At 51.6% G+C, this 14,149-nt stretch overlaps 5 protein-coding genes across 5 annotated transcripts; 4 read left to right on the top strand and 1 right to left on the bottom strand.

Moving 5' to 3' along the window:
- Positions 1-116: 116 nt before the first annotated feature.
- AYL99_04660 (hypothetical protein) lies at positions 117-1,379 on the top strand (the record flags this gene model as incomplete). The annotated part of the gene is made up of 1 exon (XM_018836174.1): positions 117-1,379. The coding sequence occupies one exon, from the start codon at positions 117-119 to the stop codon at positions 1,377-1,379; it is 1,263 nt and encodes a 420-aa protein (XP_018695824.1).
- A 2,741-nt stretch (positions 1,380-4,120) lies between these two features.
- On the bottom strand, positions 4,121-5,339 carry AYL99_04659 (hypothetical protein; the record flags this gene model as incomplete). The annotated part of the gene is made up of 2 exons (XM_018836173.1): positions 4,121-4,683; positions 4,772-5,339. 2 exons carry the CDS (start codon positions 5,337-5,339, stop codon positions 4,121-4,123), a joined length of 1,131 nt encoding a protein of 376 aa, XP_018695823.1.
- A 1,183-nt stretch (positions 5,340-6,522) lies between these two features.
- On the top strand, positions 6,523-7,204 carry AYL99_04658 (hypothetical protein; the record flags this gene model as incomplete). The annotated part of the gene is made up of 4 exons (XM_018836172.1): positions 6,523-6,553; positions 6,692-6,943; positions 6,990-7,123; positions 7,175-7,204. The coding sequence occupies 4 exons, from the start codon at positions 6,523-6,525 to the stop codon at positions 7,202-7,204; spliced, it is 447 nt and encodes a 148-aa protein (XP_018695822.1).
- A 1,703-nt stretch (positions 7,205-8,907) lies between these two features.
- AYL99_04657 (hypothetical protein) lies at positions 8,908-9,984 on the top strand (the record flags this gene model as incomplete). Its single annotated transcript, XM_018836171.1, has 1 exon — positions 8,908-9,984. The coding sequence occupies one exon, from the start codon at positions 8,908-8,910 to the stop codon at positions 9,982-9,984; it is 1,077 nt and encodes a 358-aa protein (XP_018695821.1).
- A 996-nt stretch (positions 9,985-10,980) lies between these two features.
- On the top strand, positions 10,981-12,590 carry AYL99_04656 (hypothetical protein; the record flags this gene model as incomplete). Its single annotated transcript, XM_018836170.1, has 2 exons — positions 10,981-12,328; positions 12,448-12,590. 2 exons carry the CDS (start codon positions 10,981-10,983, stop codon positions 12,588-12,590), a joined length of 1,491 nt encoding a protein of 496 aa, XP_018695820.1.
- Positions 12,591-14,149: the final 1,559 nt, after the last annotated feature.

The raw sequence follows: 14,149 nt of genomic DNA, 5'->3' as shown, positions 1-14,149 counted from the left end.
TTGTTCACCCTTCTTGCCCTTTGATTGTCTTGCTTCAGTCATTCATTTTACACCGTCTTCTTCCCTATTCCTTCCTTGATATTTGTTTGAACAAAACCCCTCGCTTCTCCATCAACATGAAGGGCTCCCTCCTTGCCGTCCTCGGTGGCGCGTCCACCGCCCTTGCCGCTGTCAAGGGGTTCAACTACGCCTCTCAAGGTCAAACCTACGACTCGTTCGTCAGCCAATTCAAGACTGCAGCGTCTCTGGCCGGCACCAGTGACTTTACCAGTGCAAGATTGTACACAATGATTCAGGAGGGGACGACCAACTCCCCAAGTTCTGCCTTCCAGGCTGCTCTTGACACCAACACGACACTGCTGTTGGGCCTCTGGGCGTCAGAAGATCAAGCGACCTTCAACAACGAGATCAGTGCCCTCCAGTCTGCCATCTCCCAGTACGGCTCGGCTTTTGCCGACCTGGTTGTGGGCATTTCCGTTGGCAGTGAGGACCTCTACCGGATCTCGCCCACTGGCATTGCTGCCAACAGCGGCATTGGCCAATCCCCCGATGTCCTGGTCACTTATATTGGTCAGGTCAGGGACGCCATCAAGGGCACGTCCCTTGCTTCCAAGCCAGTCGGTCACGTTGACACCTGGAATGTTTATGTCAACGGCTCCAATGCCGAAGTTATCTCAAACTGTGATTTTCTCGGTCTCGATGAATATCCCTACTTCCAGACCACCGATTCCAACGACATCGACAACAACGCGTTCCTGTTCTTCCAAGCCTATGACAGAGTTGCCGCCGTTGCCCAAGGGAAGCCAATCTGGATCACCGAGACTGGCTACCCTGTCTCTGGACCCGTCTCCAATCTCGCTGTTCCGGGTGTTGATGCAGCTGAAGAGTACTGGCAACAGGTTGCTTGTGCGCTCGAAAACCGCGGCATCGATTTCTGGTGGTATATCCTGAACGATGACGGAGCTTCTCCATCGTTTGGTGTCAGCGAGAATGGTCAACCCCTCTACAACCTCGCCTGCAACTCGACCGCGGGTTACACGGGCTCCTCGTCCTCCAACTCTTCGACTGTGTCCACCACCTCCAAGGGCAGCAACAGCACCTCGACTATGCACAGCGGATCCGGATCATCGACCACTCCAAGCGGCGGCAGCGCCACAGCCACGACAGGAGCCGGCAGCCCCAGCGGTACTTCCGGGGCTTCTGCAACTGGTGCGAACGAGGCACCCTCTGGGTCTGCTTCTGCAACGGCAACCGAAACTGCCACCCAAAGTGGATCTGGTATTTCCGCGGCGACTTCCTTCCCGGGGGCTGCTTCGCGGATCGAGGGCTCAATGGCAGGCCTGGCAATTGCCGCGGTTGCTGCCGCATTGTTCTTGTAACTTCCCCAGCAGAAAGGGGGCTAATCGACAACTGACGCATATCGACACATACCCGAGCCGCCCGAGCAGATCCCAGATCTTCGGGTCTCGAATCTGTTCAATTTCTGCCCTCTCGACCTGAATCCGGCGCGTTCCGGTCGCTCTACCTACAAAATAGACATGCCCTCGGTGCAGGAAATTTAGGGGCATTTAGTACAAAATTTCATCTTTTCAGATACCTCTCTTTACGGCCTCCATTGTTCATCATCTTTTAAATAGCCTCACGCTAGGCGGAAATGTACGGACCATTCATTTTGGTAACGGTTACTCACGCTCGCCGAATGGGCGATGTACGAGAGAGTAGACAAAAACATGTAAAAGAAATGGGTCTCGAGAATACCTCGTTGGACAGGTATGGTCTGGCGTTAGTTTGACGATAGGTTTTCGTATGGTATCTGCATATACTGTGCTTCGCAAAAGATCCCCTTTTTAATCTTCTCGTTGACGTTCGCAACACTAGCTCTATGTTATTCAGCCTGAATAGACGCAGGTTAGAGGTTTATCTAACCACAGAGAATGTGGGCATCAACCTCAACACATACAGCACCGTCCACCTGCCTGCCTGTGAATGAAGCCTTACTGTCTTAAAGCTTCGCGATCGCATTCGGAGGAGAGCCGACGGACCCTGCATAATTCAACGGCGCCGAAGTAAGGAGAACTCGTATGGTTTTGCCTTCGCACAATACTCGCCCAACGTCTTCATGTCCCATAACTCAGCAATGGGCATACCCGAAAAGGCCAGAGTTATTCATGTAAATACTGTCAAGCAGGTCAGCGTCGGCGATGATCTCGCTTCAGCATCCTCATACCTAGTCGATTATAACCTCCTGGCCTTTCCCTTGCTTCTTCAATCTGTAATGGCAGCGACTCGAACGCAATGGCATCGCCCACCACGGCACTAAAGTGGCGATTCCAGAGCCACCGAGCGGTTTCCAGACTCACCTTGACTCCAACTGTATTATGGGTGCCGAGGAGCTTTGTTCGTTCATCAATGTCGGCGGCACACAGGTCCCCGATGAACCCCGTCCTGACCAAAAGGATGTCGCCGTCCTTGAACTTGGTGCTTTAATGGGCCGCCACCGCTTCTAGATCCCGGACAGAAATAGGGACATTGTCGAAGCAGCTGTACTGGATCCGTAAATCAAACCCCCGCCCGACCAAGCAACCCTTCGTGCCAATCGTTCAGCGTGGGAAGACTCTTATTAGAGTCCCTAAATCCTTGTGAGGTTCTCCGTTATCGGTCTTGAGCCATTATAGCACAGCTCTAAAGGCTGATGACAGTAATGAACGAAGCTGTCCCACTGGCTTGAGGCCTGCGTGTTACAAACCACCTCGTCGTCGAAACTATGGATGTTTAAGGTAAGTTTGGCGTCGATAACGATATATGCTCGGTTGGCTGTCGCCCGTGGCCGGGCTTGCCAATCACATTCAGCGCCCAATTGAGGGAAATTGAGATGCCCTCGCGGGCATCCTCTTAGACCTCCTCCTTCACAACGAGTGTGAGCAGATTGAAGCAGCCAAGGTGGTCCTTTGTCCCGTCCTTGTCGAAGAGACCCCAGGCACAGCCTTGGGGGTTGCCCTCGACTTCCGGCAAGGAGTCGAGGTCAGGGATATTGTCAAAGTCCGCCATTTATTGATCGTGGTTCAGGAAATCACTACGTGGTCGTCAGAGATAGGTAGGTGAACGTACCTGGCCAAATTAAATGAAGACACGGTGCAAGTGGACATAAAACACCCCAGGTTTTGCTGGACTCTCAGCAATGACTGTATACATACATGGTTATGGATACAGACGGCCAACCTCGGACATTGTGCTATTCCGCGGCCGGTAGATGGGGAAACCACTATCAGCTCTCTGTGACACACTATTGGGAGTTAGTTTCTTTACAATGATCTGGTCATGGGGTCGTGGTGCAGCCTTGCCAGCGAGGCTGTGCCATCGATGGACTTTCCGTGGCTAATTCTGTATGGCGTGGCCGTTATTTGAGGAACTTCTCTCATCGGACGTATTGAAGTACAGCCACTTTTTTGGTAAGTGACAATATGAGTTCGTGCAAGAGATAGCAATGATGATTGACGGGATATTGATATTGACATAGAAACACCTCCCTCGTCAGCGCGCTCATCACCTATCTCGAGGAAGTAAAGGATGATCCACGAGACTCTAGCCGGGCGTGCATCGCTATCAACAAAATTCAACTTGGCCTGTTGATACTCGGAGAGCATTGTAAATACTGGAACGCCGCCCGCTGGTTATACCCTCTTTTCAAGTTCTGCGTCGACCGAGCCCTCGAATTTCTGCAGAACCTGCCCAGGCCGTCCGATGGCATTCGGCCGAGGCTGGGCCCACGCACCTGCGGCCGCTTTCGTTCTCGCCGCCCCCTACCGGCGTGATAGAAGAACAGCGTTATATGACGGAGTTGAATTTCGGTGAAATCCCCATTCGGTACTTCTCCCTCGTGGACACTCATTGGCTTGCAGAATGGTTCCCCATGAACCTGGATCAGCCATGGATCCAGGCCCCTAATTCGGAGGCGCAGATGAGGCACGAGGGCTGACCGGGTACGTTTTGACTCGGATGGTGTTTCTTTGACATGGGGATCTCGATGACACCTACAAATTTCCTTCAGTCGGAATCGGTTCCAGAGCATTCAAAGCAGTCGGTAATGATAATAGTGTAGTCTATGTAATTTTATGCATCGCTAGAGCTGGAGAAGCTCCCCCTCCTGTTTCATCGTGTCGAATATTTTAGCCAGGTTTTTTCTTGTATCGAAACGGGTTGTCCAACCAAGCTCCCGTGCGGCTTTTTCCATACTGACCGAAGCGCCCCAGGTGGCATATTTCATGACCCATCCGAAAAAGGACCACGTCGCAAACTTGTCGCAAGCGTCCTTGTCGCCGCCGTGCTTCGCCACCAGCTCCCCCCAGACGCCGCGCTTCAATTTCGACTCGATATCGGCTTCGACATCAAACCCAGCTCTGGTTGTTACTGGAACCCCGAAGTACTGACACATGCTCTCCCAAATCTCCCTGAACGTGATTCCCTTCGGGTCCGCGTCGACAATGTTGTATGATTGGTTTTGGGCATTTGGGTGGAGGGCAAGGTGGGTGGTGAAAGCTGCGATGTTCGCCGCCGAGGAGAAGTCCTGTCGCTTCTCGTAGCACCCTTCGCCCTCGACTGGCATTGAAAATACTGCCGGCTCGCCGAGATACTTTTGCATGGTGAAATACAAGGCGGCCGTGCACGTAAATGACTGTCCGCTCCCTGCTGGAAAGTCAGTCTTTGAAAGCCCAATGGTTTTATGGCAATTCCTGCAATGAGATCCATGATCATGTGAAAAGAAAAGGCCAACCAAAGCTAAATCCACTGATCAAAAACGGCCGCGTCGCCGACCAGGTCCACTTTCTTCCTTTCTGGAGGTCAAACATAAAGTCTTCTTGGGGATAGTAGAAGTTGGGCGGGCCTCCGAGCCCGAGCCGGCCAAGGTCTTCGGTAATGGGTTCCTTGGGCGGAGCTTTGAAGTGAAAGCCGTAGTACTTGGCCCCGTTCTGGAGCACGACGCGTTGGAGAGTGTTTTTGTTGAGGTCATCCACTGCGGTCAGGATGTTAATGAAAAACTTCACGTTGTATTCGTATTGCTTCTCGAACGCGTCGTGGTGGACGTACGCCATGTGGAAGAAGTGCGTCACTTTGGTCGCGCCCATGTCCCGAAGCGCCTGTGTGATCGAGGCGACATCGGCGTCGAGGTCGGCCTGGCCAAATACCACACGGGGATCCTCTGGGAGCCGGAACGGCCGTCGACGTGAAGTTGCGATGATCTCGGTCCAGTGAGACTCCGAGGCGAGCTTTTGGACCAAATAGTCGCCGGTGACACCGTTCGCCCCTGTCACAAGGGCAACGAGTTCTTGCGACGCGGCCATGTCGGCCTCTGCGTGGTCCCAGGATCCCGGCCTATATTCCCGTCTCTCAACTTGCATCAAGGCGAGGATGACCGTGATCACCGTCTTATCAGCTACCAGCGTGGTCTGGCAGCCCAGCAACAAAAGCTGTTTGAGCGCTCACCACACAAACTCTCTCCCCTCCTCGGCTTGCTCGAAGGAAGGATTTGGAGAGGGTGGTCGAGCCTTGCCTCGGATAGTCCAAAAGCGGGTTGGTCCCACTTCTATTTTGATGAGCTAACCGAAGATGGGCTGTACTAGTCCCAGAAGGTTCCGGTCTTTTGCTGCTTTGTTCTCGGAAGCTCTACGTACTTCGAAGACTCTATGTGCCATCGACGAAATTTACGATCAAACAGATACTTTCCATGATGATTTTCTGGTGTTGCCACAGCCACGTGTGAACTTGGCTTATTTGGCGAATTGGCGGATAGAGTCACCGGGCGAGATCAGTGTTGTTGACGGATTCTGATGCAGCCTTGCCAATGACATCTTATGTTGAACATCTACGAAGAGGAATGTTCTCTCTTGGTTAGGTGTAGTTGAGTCCTCTCTATATATCTTGATACGGTTGAGTCTCACCAAATTTCTCTATGTCCAACCGTGGGCGCAATTGCGAAGTATGTCGTATAATGAGAAGTTTCTAACGCGACTAATGTCCCTGAATATAGAAATTGAGTCTCACGATGCCGCAAATTTCATCTGAAGAAACTGAAGCATGATGTCCCAGCCCTGATGTATTACCTCAACAACATGGCCATTGAATGTCACGAAGCCATGGCAGGCGCCTAGGACGAATTTCACAATTGCCTCATTTCCCGTCAGATGCCACCGCGACGCAATCAAGATGCTATCATCTAACGAGCAATCTGCAGTTCCAACCAAGAACAACGCCGGAAATAAGTCGTTGAGCTTGTTGTACGCGGTCGAGATGGTGGCGGCCTTTCTCTGATCAGGTGTGCGACTAGGCAAGTATGCATTGAGGACTTTCTCGGTATCCTCGTAGTTCAAGATTGGAGTCTCTGGGAGATCTAACTGTCGCAGAGAGGGTAAAGCTGAAAGGTCAAAGTTACCGTAGTTAAGAACAAACCCTTTGACACGAGATAGAAGTCCTCGTTGTCCCAAGAGAAGGACAATAAGAGCGGAGTTGTGTAAACTTCAGCATAAAATGGTTGCAGCAAAATGGGATCAGGAAGACGGTCTTTTGCATGTTTGAGTCCAAGACGAAGAGCATGGAGCTGAATCAACCGATACGTGCCATGTATTGATCAACAGCGGCGGCATCTTGAGATAGGTCCCATCAAAGTCTTCTACGGCGTATGTTAATGGTCGATTAGTAACCGGAAGTGGCCAGATATTCCTGGTCTTCATTCATTTCAAGGAGCCCTCCAACACAGTGCACACTTCAACGAAGGGCTCAACCCTTAAGGGCAAGAAAGTCGCGGCCATTGGAACTGGCAGCAACGGAATCCAGATTGTCGCAAAGATTGCTGAAGTGGAACACCTCTTTACTTGGACTAGATCGCCCACTCGGATTACAGCTGGCTTCGCGCAGAGATTCGCCTTCGAGGGTGGTGGGAACTTCGAATGTACGAGACCGCCCCATATGAGATTGGCTTAAAGCTGACTTACTAGACACACCCGAACAGCAGCTTTTCAAGGACAATCCAAAACTCTACCTGGAGCGTTCAAGAATGATTGAGCCCGAGCTAAACCAACGATTCAAGTTCATTTTGAAGAATACCCCGGAATCAAAAGCAGCCCAGGAGGTGAGTGGTTTGTGTCATCGCTGTTCAGCTTCTTATTAATGAAGCATTCAGTACGCAATTTCTGAAATGACTGGCACATGACGAGGCGTTGTTTGAGGTGACTATCTCAAAATATTTTGATGTGGGATGCCGGAGACCAACTGTAGGTGCCTGTATACCTTGGAGGCCCCGACTCATTTTTGTTAATTGGTGACTTACCGCCCGGAAATGGGTTTCTGGAAGCTTTGAATCAGGAAAATGTGACTGTCTTCACTCAGTTTATGGAGGCCATCACTCCTGCAGGGTTCATCGACCACAGCGGCCAAGAGCATCAAGTCGTTGTTATTATATGTACAACTGGGTATGCCATCATTCTGAAGGTGTTTGATTTGTTTACTAATGTGCTGATGTGCTGGACACAAATATTCGACACCACATGGATCCCATGCTTGCCCCTCGAGGCAAATGGTGGCGTGATGAAGCCACTTCGTACATTTCGGTGGCTCCTCCAAGCAGTATGGCTCTACTCCTTCTGGACTGACCTCAGTATGCTAACGCTCAGATCAGTCCCTAACTACTATATGATGGATGGGCCTTGCGGGCCACTTGCCATGGGTCCTTCCTACCTATCTTGGAGTCACTGGCGCGATACATCCTCCAGATCATCGACAAGATGCAAGTCGGCCGCATCAAATCGCTAACTCCAGAACCCGAAGTCATTTCCCAATTAAGGAACATGCGGACCTCTACCTGCAGCGAACGTCATGGGTGTCTGGGTGTAGCAGTTGGTTTAAACAAGGACGTGTGGACGGCCCGCTGCCGATGTTTCCGGGTAGTCGTCTCACATACCTGAAGCTGCTTGAGAGACCGAGGTTCGAGGACTACAATGTTGAATATTGGAACAAACTGAACAGTTTGAGTTCCTCGGTGACGGTTTTGAAGTTCGAGCGTTTGGTAGCAGGGATCTATCCTACTATTTTGGTCTGGTTGATGGGAAGGACGTGCAAATCGACCTGGAGGCCAATCTGTCCACTGATCTGGCTGCGCTCATTCCTCAGGTATCAAGAGCGTGAGATATGTTGAAGGGTGTGTGTTGCATGGGGTGACGAGAGTTATACCACAAGAGAGACATAGAGCTGGCCTATCCACCTTTCATGCGAGCCCAAGCAGCAAGGTCATTCGACTTCCACCACAGGAGGGGCTGCTCAAGAGAGCTCCTTGCAGTCGATTATGGCTCTTTGGATTGGTATGTCTGCAACGAATACTCGGAGCTTGTGTATCGGCGGGACTAGGGAGACGTAACGCAAGACGTATACGGAGTAGTTAATAGGGTTGGGACAGAGTACTCGCTTTTGGACAGGAAGGATGCTAGACCCAGAGAGTTGACTCAGAAATGCTGCTTTAACAGAATTCCACAGCTTGATTGAGCAGCTCCCTTAGTAACCTCCTTCACAACAGCGGCTGTGTTGTATAAACTCCAGTAAGAGCAGCCGATAAGGAAGAAATGCCGTATTTTTGTGCCTCGAGCATCATTTTCATCACCCAGACTCGAAGGACATGAGTGATTGAGTAGCTGGAGTGCCGGGGTGGCGCACAGGGCAGCCACACTTTTGACCCAATTTGGTCGAGTCGTGAGCCTATCTTGGCGCTGAGCTGCGGAGAAATGATTTCTGGATCCCCGAGACTCAATAACAGTTTGGGATCACGACCAAGGCAGGACAAGCTACAATGGCCGGGAGGTGGATTATGGATCTTCTTCTGTCACACTTGATCTGAACATCTCAGGCAGTTAGTTCTCTAGAGAAATGGGCTGGTTCTGGGGAGGGAGGAGCAACCAAGATGATCCCGCAAAAGCCCTCGACGACGACTTGAAGCAATTCTTGAAAGCACAACAGCCCCGTCCATACGTGCCCGCCGAAGCTCCTTTGGAACCATCAGAGCCTGCAGAAAAGCCCAATCCTGCCATCAAGCCGCCCGAACGGACCCTTCCAGATGCAGCGCAGCCTCCCAAGGACAATCCTTTGCCAAAAGAATCGCTTTTTCAAGATGGCCGATACAAACATATCTGGAAGACCTACATTCCTCAGGATGAGATCATTGCAGCTACGTCGACGCCTGTGGAAAGAGTGCTTTCGGCACGAAAAGACCGAAATCAGTCTATACACAAAGCTGCGCTGGAGAACTGCGCGTTCGAAGAGGAGATGCAACAAATCTGCTTCAAGGGCGGCAATGTGGCAGACCGATTACGTGGTAGGATGACTATGTGCCATGAGGAGACAAAGGCCTTCAACCGCTGCTATACATTGCAAGCCAAATTCCTGCAAGCTTTGGGATACATGACGAGCGCGACCAGTTCTGTGGAGGACGAGGAAAAGATCCAGATGCACGCTGACAAGCTGTATCACAGGATGATGGACTATGAGGCCGAGGTTGATGAGGCCAAACGCAACAATCAGCCCATTCCGCCTCTCTCGTCGCTATTCAACCCCAATCGACCTGCTCCAACACTGGAGCAAATGGCTCTACCTAAAGCGATGGAGGATAAGATGAAAAAGCCGTTGCACGAATATCCGCCTCACGAGCGAGAGCTAGCGGCAAGGGCAGCCTTGCAAGAAGCAAAGCTGACAGACTTGTATGCCGAAGATCTTTTCAAGTACAGCGTCACAATGAACGAGGACCGGAAAAATCGACAAGTCTTTCTTACGAGAGTATTTGGTGAAGTTATTGGGAAATTCCTGATTCCTGATCCCCCCAAGGATCCGAACATCAAGCCTTACAGTATAGAACAGCTGGAGCGGGATATTTGGCGAGAAGATGATTCATTGTCGCCATCACCGCAAGCGCAAAATCAGAAACCAACTGGGTCAAGAAACCGAGGTTGAAGGTCACTATTTCAACCGCAGAAGCAATTTTCAAGGACCTTCGATGAGAAAGGGAATTGAACTTCATGTCGACGAGGTCTTGCAGTGGAATTCAAGTCGGGATCTCTTTGCTACAGGACCAACACACCGTGAAGCCGGAGGTTTATTTGGTCATGCATGCAAAACGCTGTGCCAGCCTTGTCATCTCTCATTTCAGACTTCACCGATTTCAAAACAATGGAGGTGAACAGTCCCCGTGCCGGACCAGAGAGCACCCCGTGCATGCCCGTGTTGAGATCATGATACGAGCAAATCTCTCAACCAAACCAGGTGGAGATAGAAGCATGGCTGGGTCGAGTTATGGCGCCGCGGCAGGGCCAGAGCAGGATCCATCCAGGGCCGACTTGATAGGCGAAAAAGGAAACATGGAGGCATCGGCCTTGTCAAGAATATGTCGTTTGAATAGTTTGTACAACAGGCGAGCCAGAGAGCTGAAATCTGTGCTCGTACAGCTTGTATAATATCCCTTGGATACATACCCTTCACATCCGTATTTTCTTCCAAACAATCCCGGCACCTCAGCCATGGCGGGGCGTCCCACGCGGGTGGCATTCGCTGGATGGCCCGCTTGATTCTCACCTTCCTGATCAGTCGAGGCCTTGAGGTTCCCATCAGCCGCTTCTTCCAATCCAGACTCTGCGCTTCTGAATCGCGTGCTGGTCAGCTGGCGAGCTAGGACTGCAGCAGGAAGCTGCAAACTGGTTGAAAAAAAAGGCGGGGTGTGATGGAGGAAATCAAGCTTCAGCCTGTTGGACTGTGGGTTCCTTCCCCGAGAACGAGGATAATAGTGGCCGCATTAATGGTCCATTTTCCATCCTCCTCTCCCTGCCTCTCGTCTCTACTTTCACCTCCTTCACCAGCATTGACAACCTCATGCTGGGAATGATTACCGCATTCGCATTCTGAGCCACTCGGCCTTGGAAACCGGGCCTCTTCAAACCACAAAAAGCACACGACATGGAGGAAACAGAGGCTGACGATGCCCCCTCCGTGGCAACCAACTCGGTCGATGACCAGAAAGGAGCCCTGGCCCGACTCCCTACGGAGGTCCTAGATCAAATTCTTCGCGAGCTGCCATGTCAGTCACTCGTCTCACTCTCGCGATGTTGTCGCCGGCTACGACAGTTGGCCTCCAACGATACCCTCTGGGCCAACCTTCTTCGTGAGAATATTCCACCTGAAGACTTTCCAGCGGACCCGTACCCTTCGTCGTCGTTCCGTGATTTGTACATTACGCATCATCCATACTGGTTCGTGCCTCGAAACAAGATCTGGATCTCGGATGAACCGCACATCGGTCGCGTGATGATCTGTCATTTCGACCCACGGCGAGGCTGCATCGAAGGATACCGCCTGCTGGCCGAGAGGACTCCGACATTTGGTGTTCTCTGGCCCTATGTACCGGGTGTGGTGGTCCACACCTTCAAACCACGAGTGCATCTTTGGCTGGACGACCCGATCCTCAAACTACCACACGACATTGTCCCCTTCAATACTCGCCAGGGTTGGTGGGAAGCCGAGATTAAGATGACGGTCGGGCGATTGGGAAATAACACGTCGGCATCGTTCTTCTTGAGCAGAGACATACCCCCACAGCTGCAGAAAAGGTCCATGGCTCTCTGGCCACCCCGGACAATCCCCGATATGCCTCGCGTACGGGCTGCCAGCGTTGACAAATTCCGGGGGTCAGGGCATAAACCGCAAAAGTACGATCAGATCTCGCAAACGACCTTTCGATTGAGACATTGGAGTCAGTTTTCGACGGGCATGGCACACTTTGGGATTCGAATCGGTGAAGAGGTCTCTACCTGGAGTACGATCGACCCGGCGCTTTACACCCCGACAAAGGAAAAGCCATACCAAGGCATCTTTGTGGGTGATTATGCGGGCCACGGATGCGAATTCTTGCTGGTCATACAGACGGAGAAATGTCCCGAGATTCCCCAACGTCGGTCCACGGACGCCCGTACGAGAGAGCTCCTGGGACTGGACCACGAGGGCGAGGGTCCGAACGACGGACTACTAGAACCGATGCTTGCTGATCAGACAGCGGAAGAACTAGCTCAATCTCAATCAGAATACCAACGCGAAATGATGGCAGCCTACGAAGAAGAAGGGATATACAAGGGCTCCATTCAGGCGATCAAACTAACGGGAGATCCGCACGTCCCGAGGGGAGAGTACACCTTTGTGGCGCCCGATATTGGCTACGGTGGATTAATCAGGATTGCAGAGGAACAACCATTCAGGGGCGCGAGGGTGGTGAAGAGTCAGGGACACGTCGCCTCGAGGGGGTTCCAGAATGGTGAGTCTGAGAAAAGTCTGCCATCCTCGTTTGCTTCACGGACGAACGGTCCATCACATGATCTCATTGCCTTATGGGAACCTTTCACATCTTTTTCCTTACATGCTAACATGGTGCAGACGAATTCATTCACTCCCACCTCATCATGGTTTCGCCTAACAAGTTGGCACAGTATTGGGTGGCCTACGGTCATATCTCCTTCTACCAGAGAATTGATATCGACCAGCTGATCAATGACACATTTCGTGCAGGGCATCAATAGTGGCATGGGAAACAACCAAAAACACAAGAAATAGCGATAATAAAAGGCGGGTATCTACACATGGGATGGGTAGATGGGGAATGGCTACGGTTTATATGACATTGAATGATAAGTATGACCATTTCACGAAACGACTGGCGTTGAACAGTTATGTCGCAAATGGACGGTTGGAGCCAGAATGGTTGTAGTCGCTTCTCTTTGCAAGAGAGCTGGAACGACTTCAGAGGTTACCCAAGGGGCACTCTTATGTGCTTTTAGAATATGTATGTTTTGCTTGAACAATGTTCTGGCTTTGCTGTGACGAGATTTCTCAGCGATGCTCAGGTAGCACAGCAACACAGCACGACGTCTCGTGAACTTGACCTAGCAAATGCTATTTCATAACCCAAGGTTGAGTATATCGCAACAAGGAATTCCAAGCCGGAATCCACCTAACCAGAAAGGTATGCACTCCCACACCGCGTGTCCCATGCTCCTCCCAGGCCTGGAGAAGTCCCCATCCCGCACCCATGACGCCGGATACGCATGCTCTCTCCGTTTCTTGAAGCCTCCTCTATCTTCTTGGAAAATCATTCCACCTTCCGCTTTTCGCCTATACAGGGGTATTCCTCCTTGTACACGGCTGTTGTATGCCCCATCGCACAGGGGAGGTGCTTTTTCTGTTGTTGTTGCATTCATCGCCTCCGTTCGAACCAACTGCTACTGCCCATAAAGGCCACACTCTGGTCCATCACCCATTCGCCCACACCAAGATAACGGTCGACCCATGTTTGCAGCTCCTTGTTTTCGCCGAGGGAAGAGGCTTTGACACTGGTAGGTCTGTTGTGTCAGAGATCAGAATCAGTGAGTTTGATATCTAAGGATGAGGAATAGGACTGGACAATGGGAATGCGGGTTTTCCAAGGGGCCATTCGGTGGCATTCGTGTTCGGGTATAACGTTTGTGGTCACCCTATTTCAGCCACCACGTGGGCTCCTCCCTCTGTCCGGCCGAAGGAAAAGGAAGAGACAACACGAGTAAGGCCTGAGTGCCTGTGGGTGTACATACGTGAGACCAGTGCTTCTCTTGATGCCCGCGAGAAAGGCGGAAATGAGGACCGCGTCAAAGGCGTAGTGGGTTAGGCGTCCGAGCTATGCATGTTGTTGGCCCACAGACTCCAGAGCCTGATGCGACTGATGGAGACTTACCACCATAGCGACGAATGTTGAGAATATCTTGCTGTGATGTTTGGGTTGAAGATGAGTTGCAGGCGTGGAACAAGTCGGAAGTACGCCTGCCTGTGGTTCACATGTGATGTTGAAACTCTAGGTCCGGAGTACGAGGTGCAGGCGGAGTCGGAGGCTAGCCGAAGAGCATTCCCGCGGATTAATGTTATTGCGGCTCCGTGTATCGCGTATCTTATCACTCCCTTGGCTGTGACTCAGCCCCTCACTTGCTGCGACTTGGAAGCTGGCGGCCCCTCTCTTCAGCTCCCGCAAGGTTTCAATGCGACCCAGCAGGTCCTCCCCACCTATTCAATGTCCGGCGCCAACCATTCTCAACAGCCTCCCCCATTCGCA

Source organism: Fonsecaea erecta (genome assembly GCF_001651985.1).
Source record: "Fonsecaea erecta strain CBS 125763 chromosome Unknown Scaff3, whole genome shotgun sequence".
In the NCBI taxonomy this organism is placed as follows: Eukaryota; Fungi; Ascomycota; class Eurotiomycetes; order Chaetothyriales; family Herpotrichiellaceae; genus Fonsecaea; species Fonsecaea erecta.
Note: the sequence above shows the minus strand (reverse complement) of the source record. Positions and strands in the feature narration are given on the sequence as shown.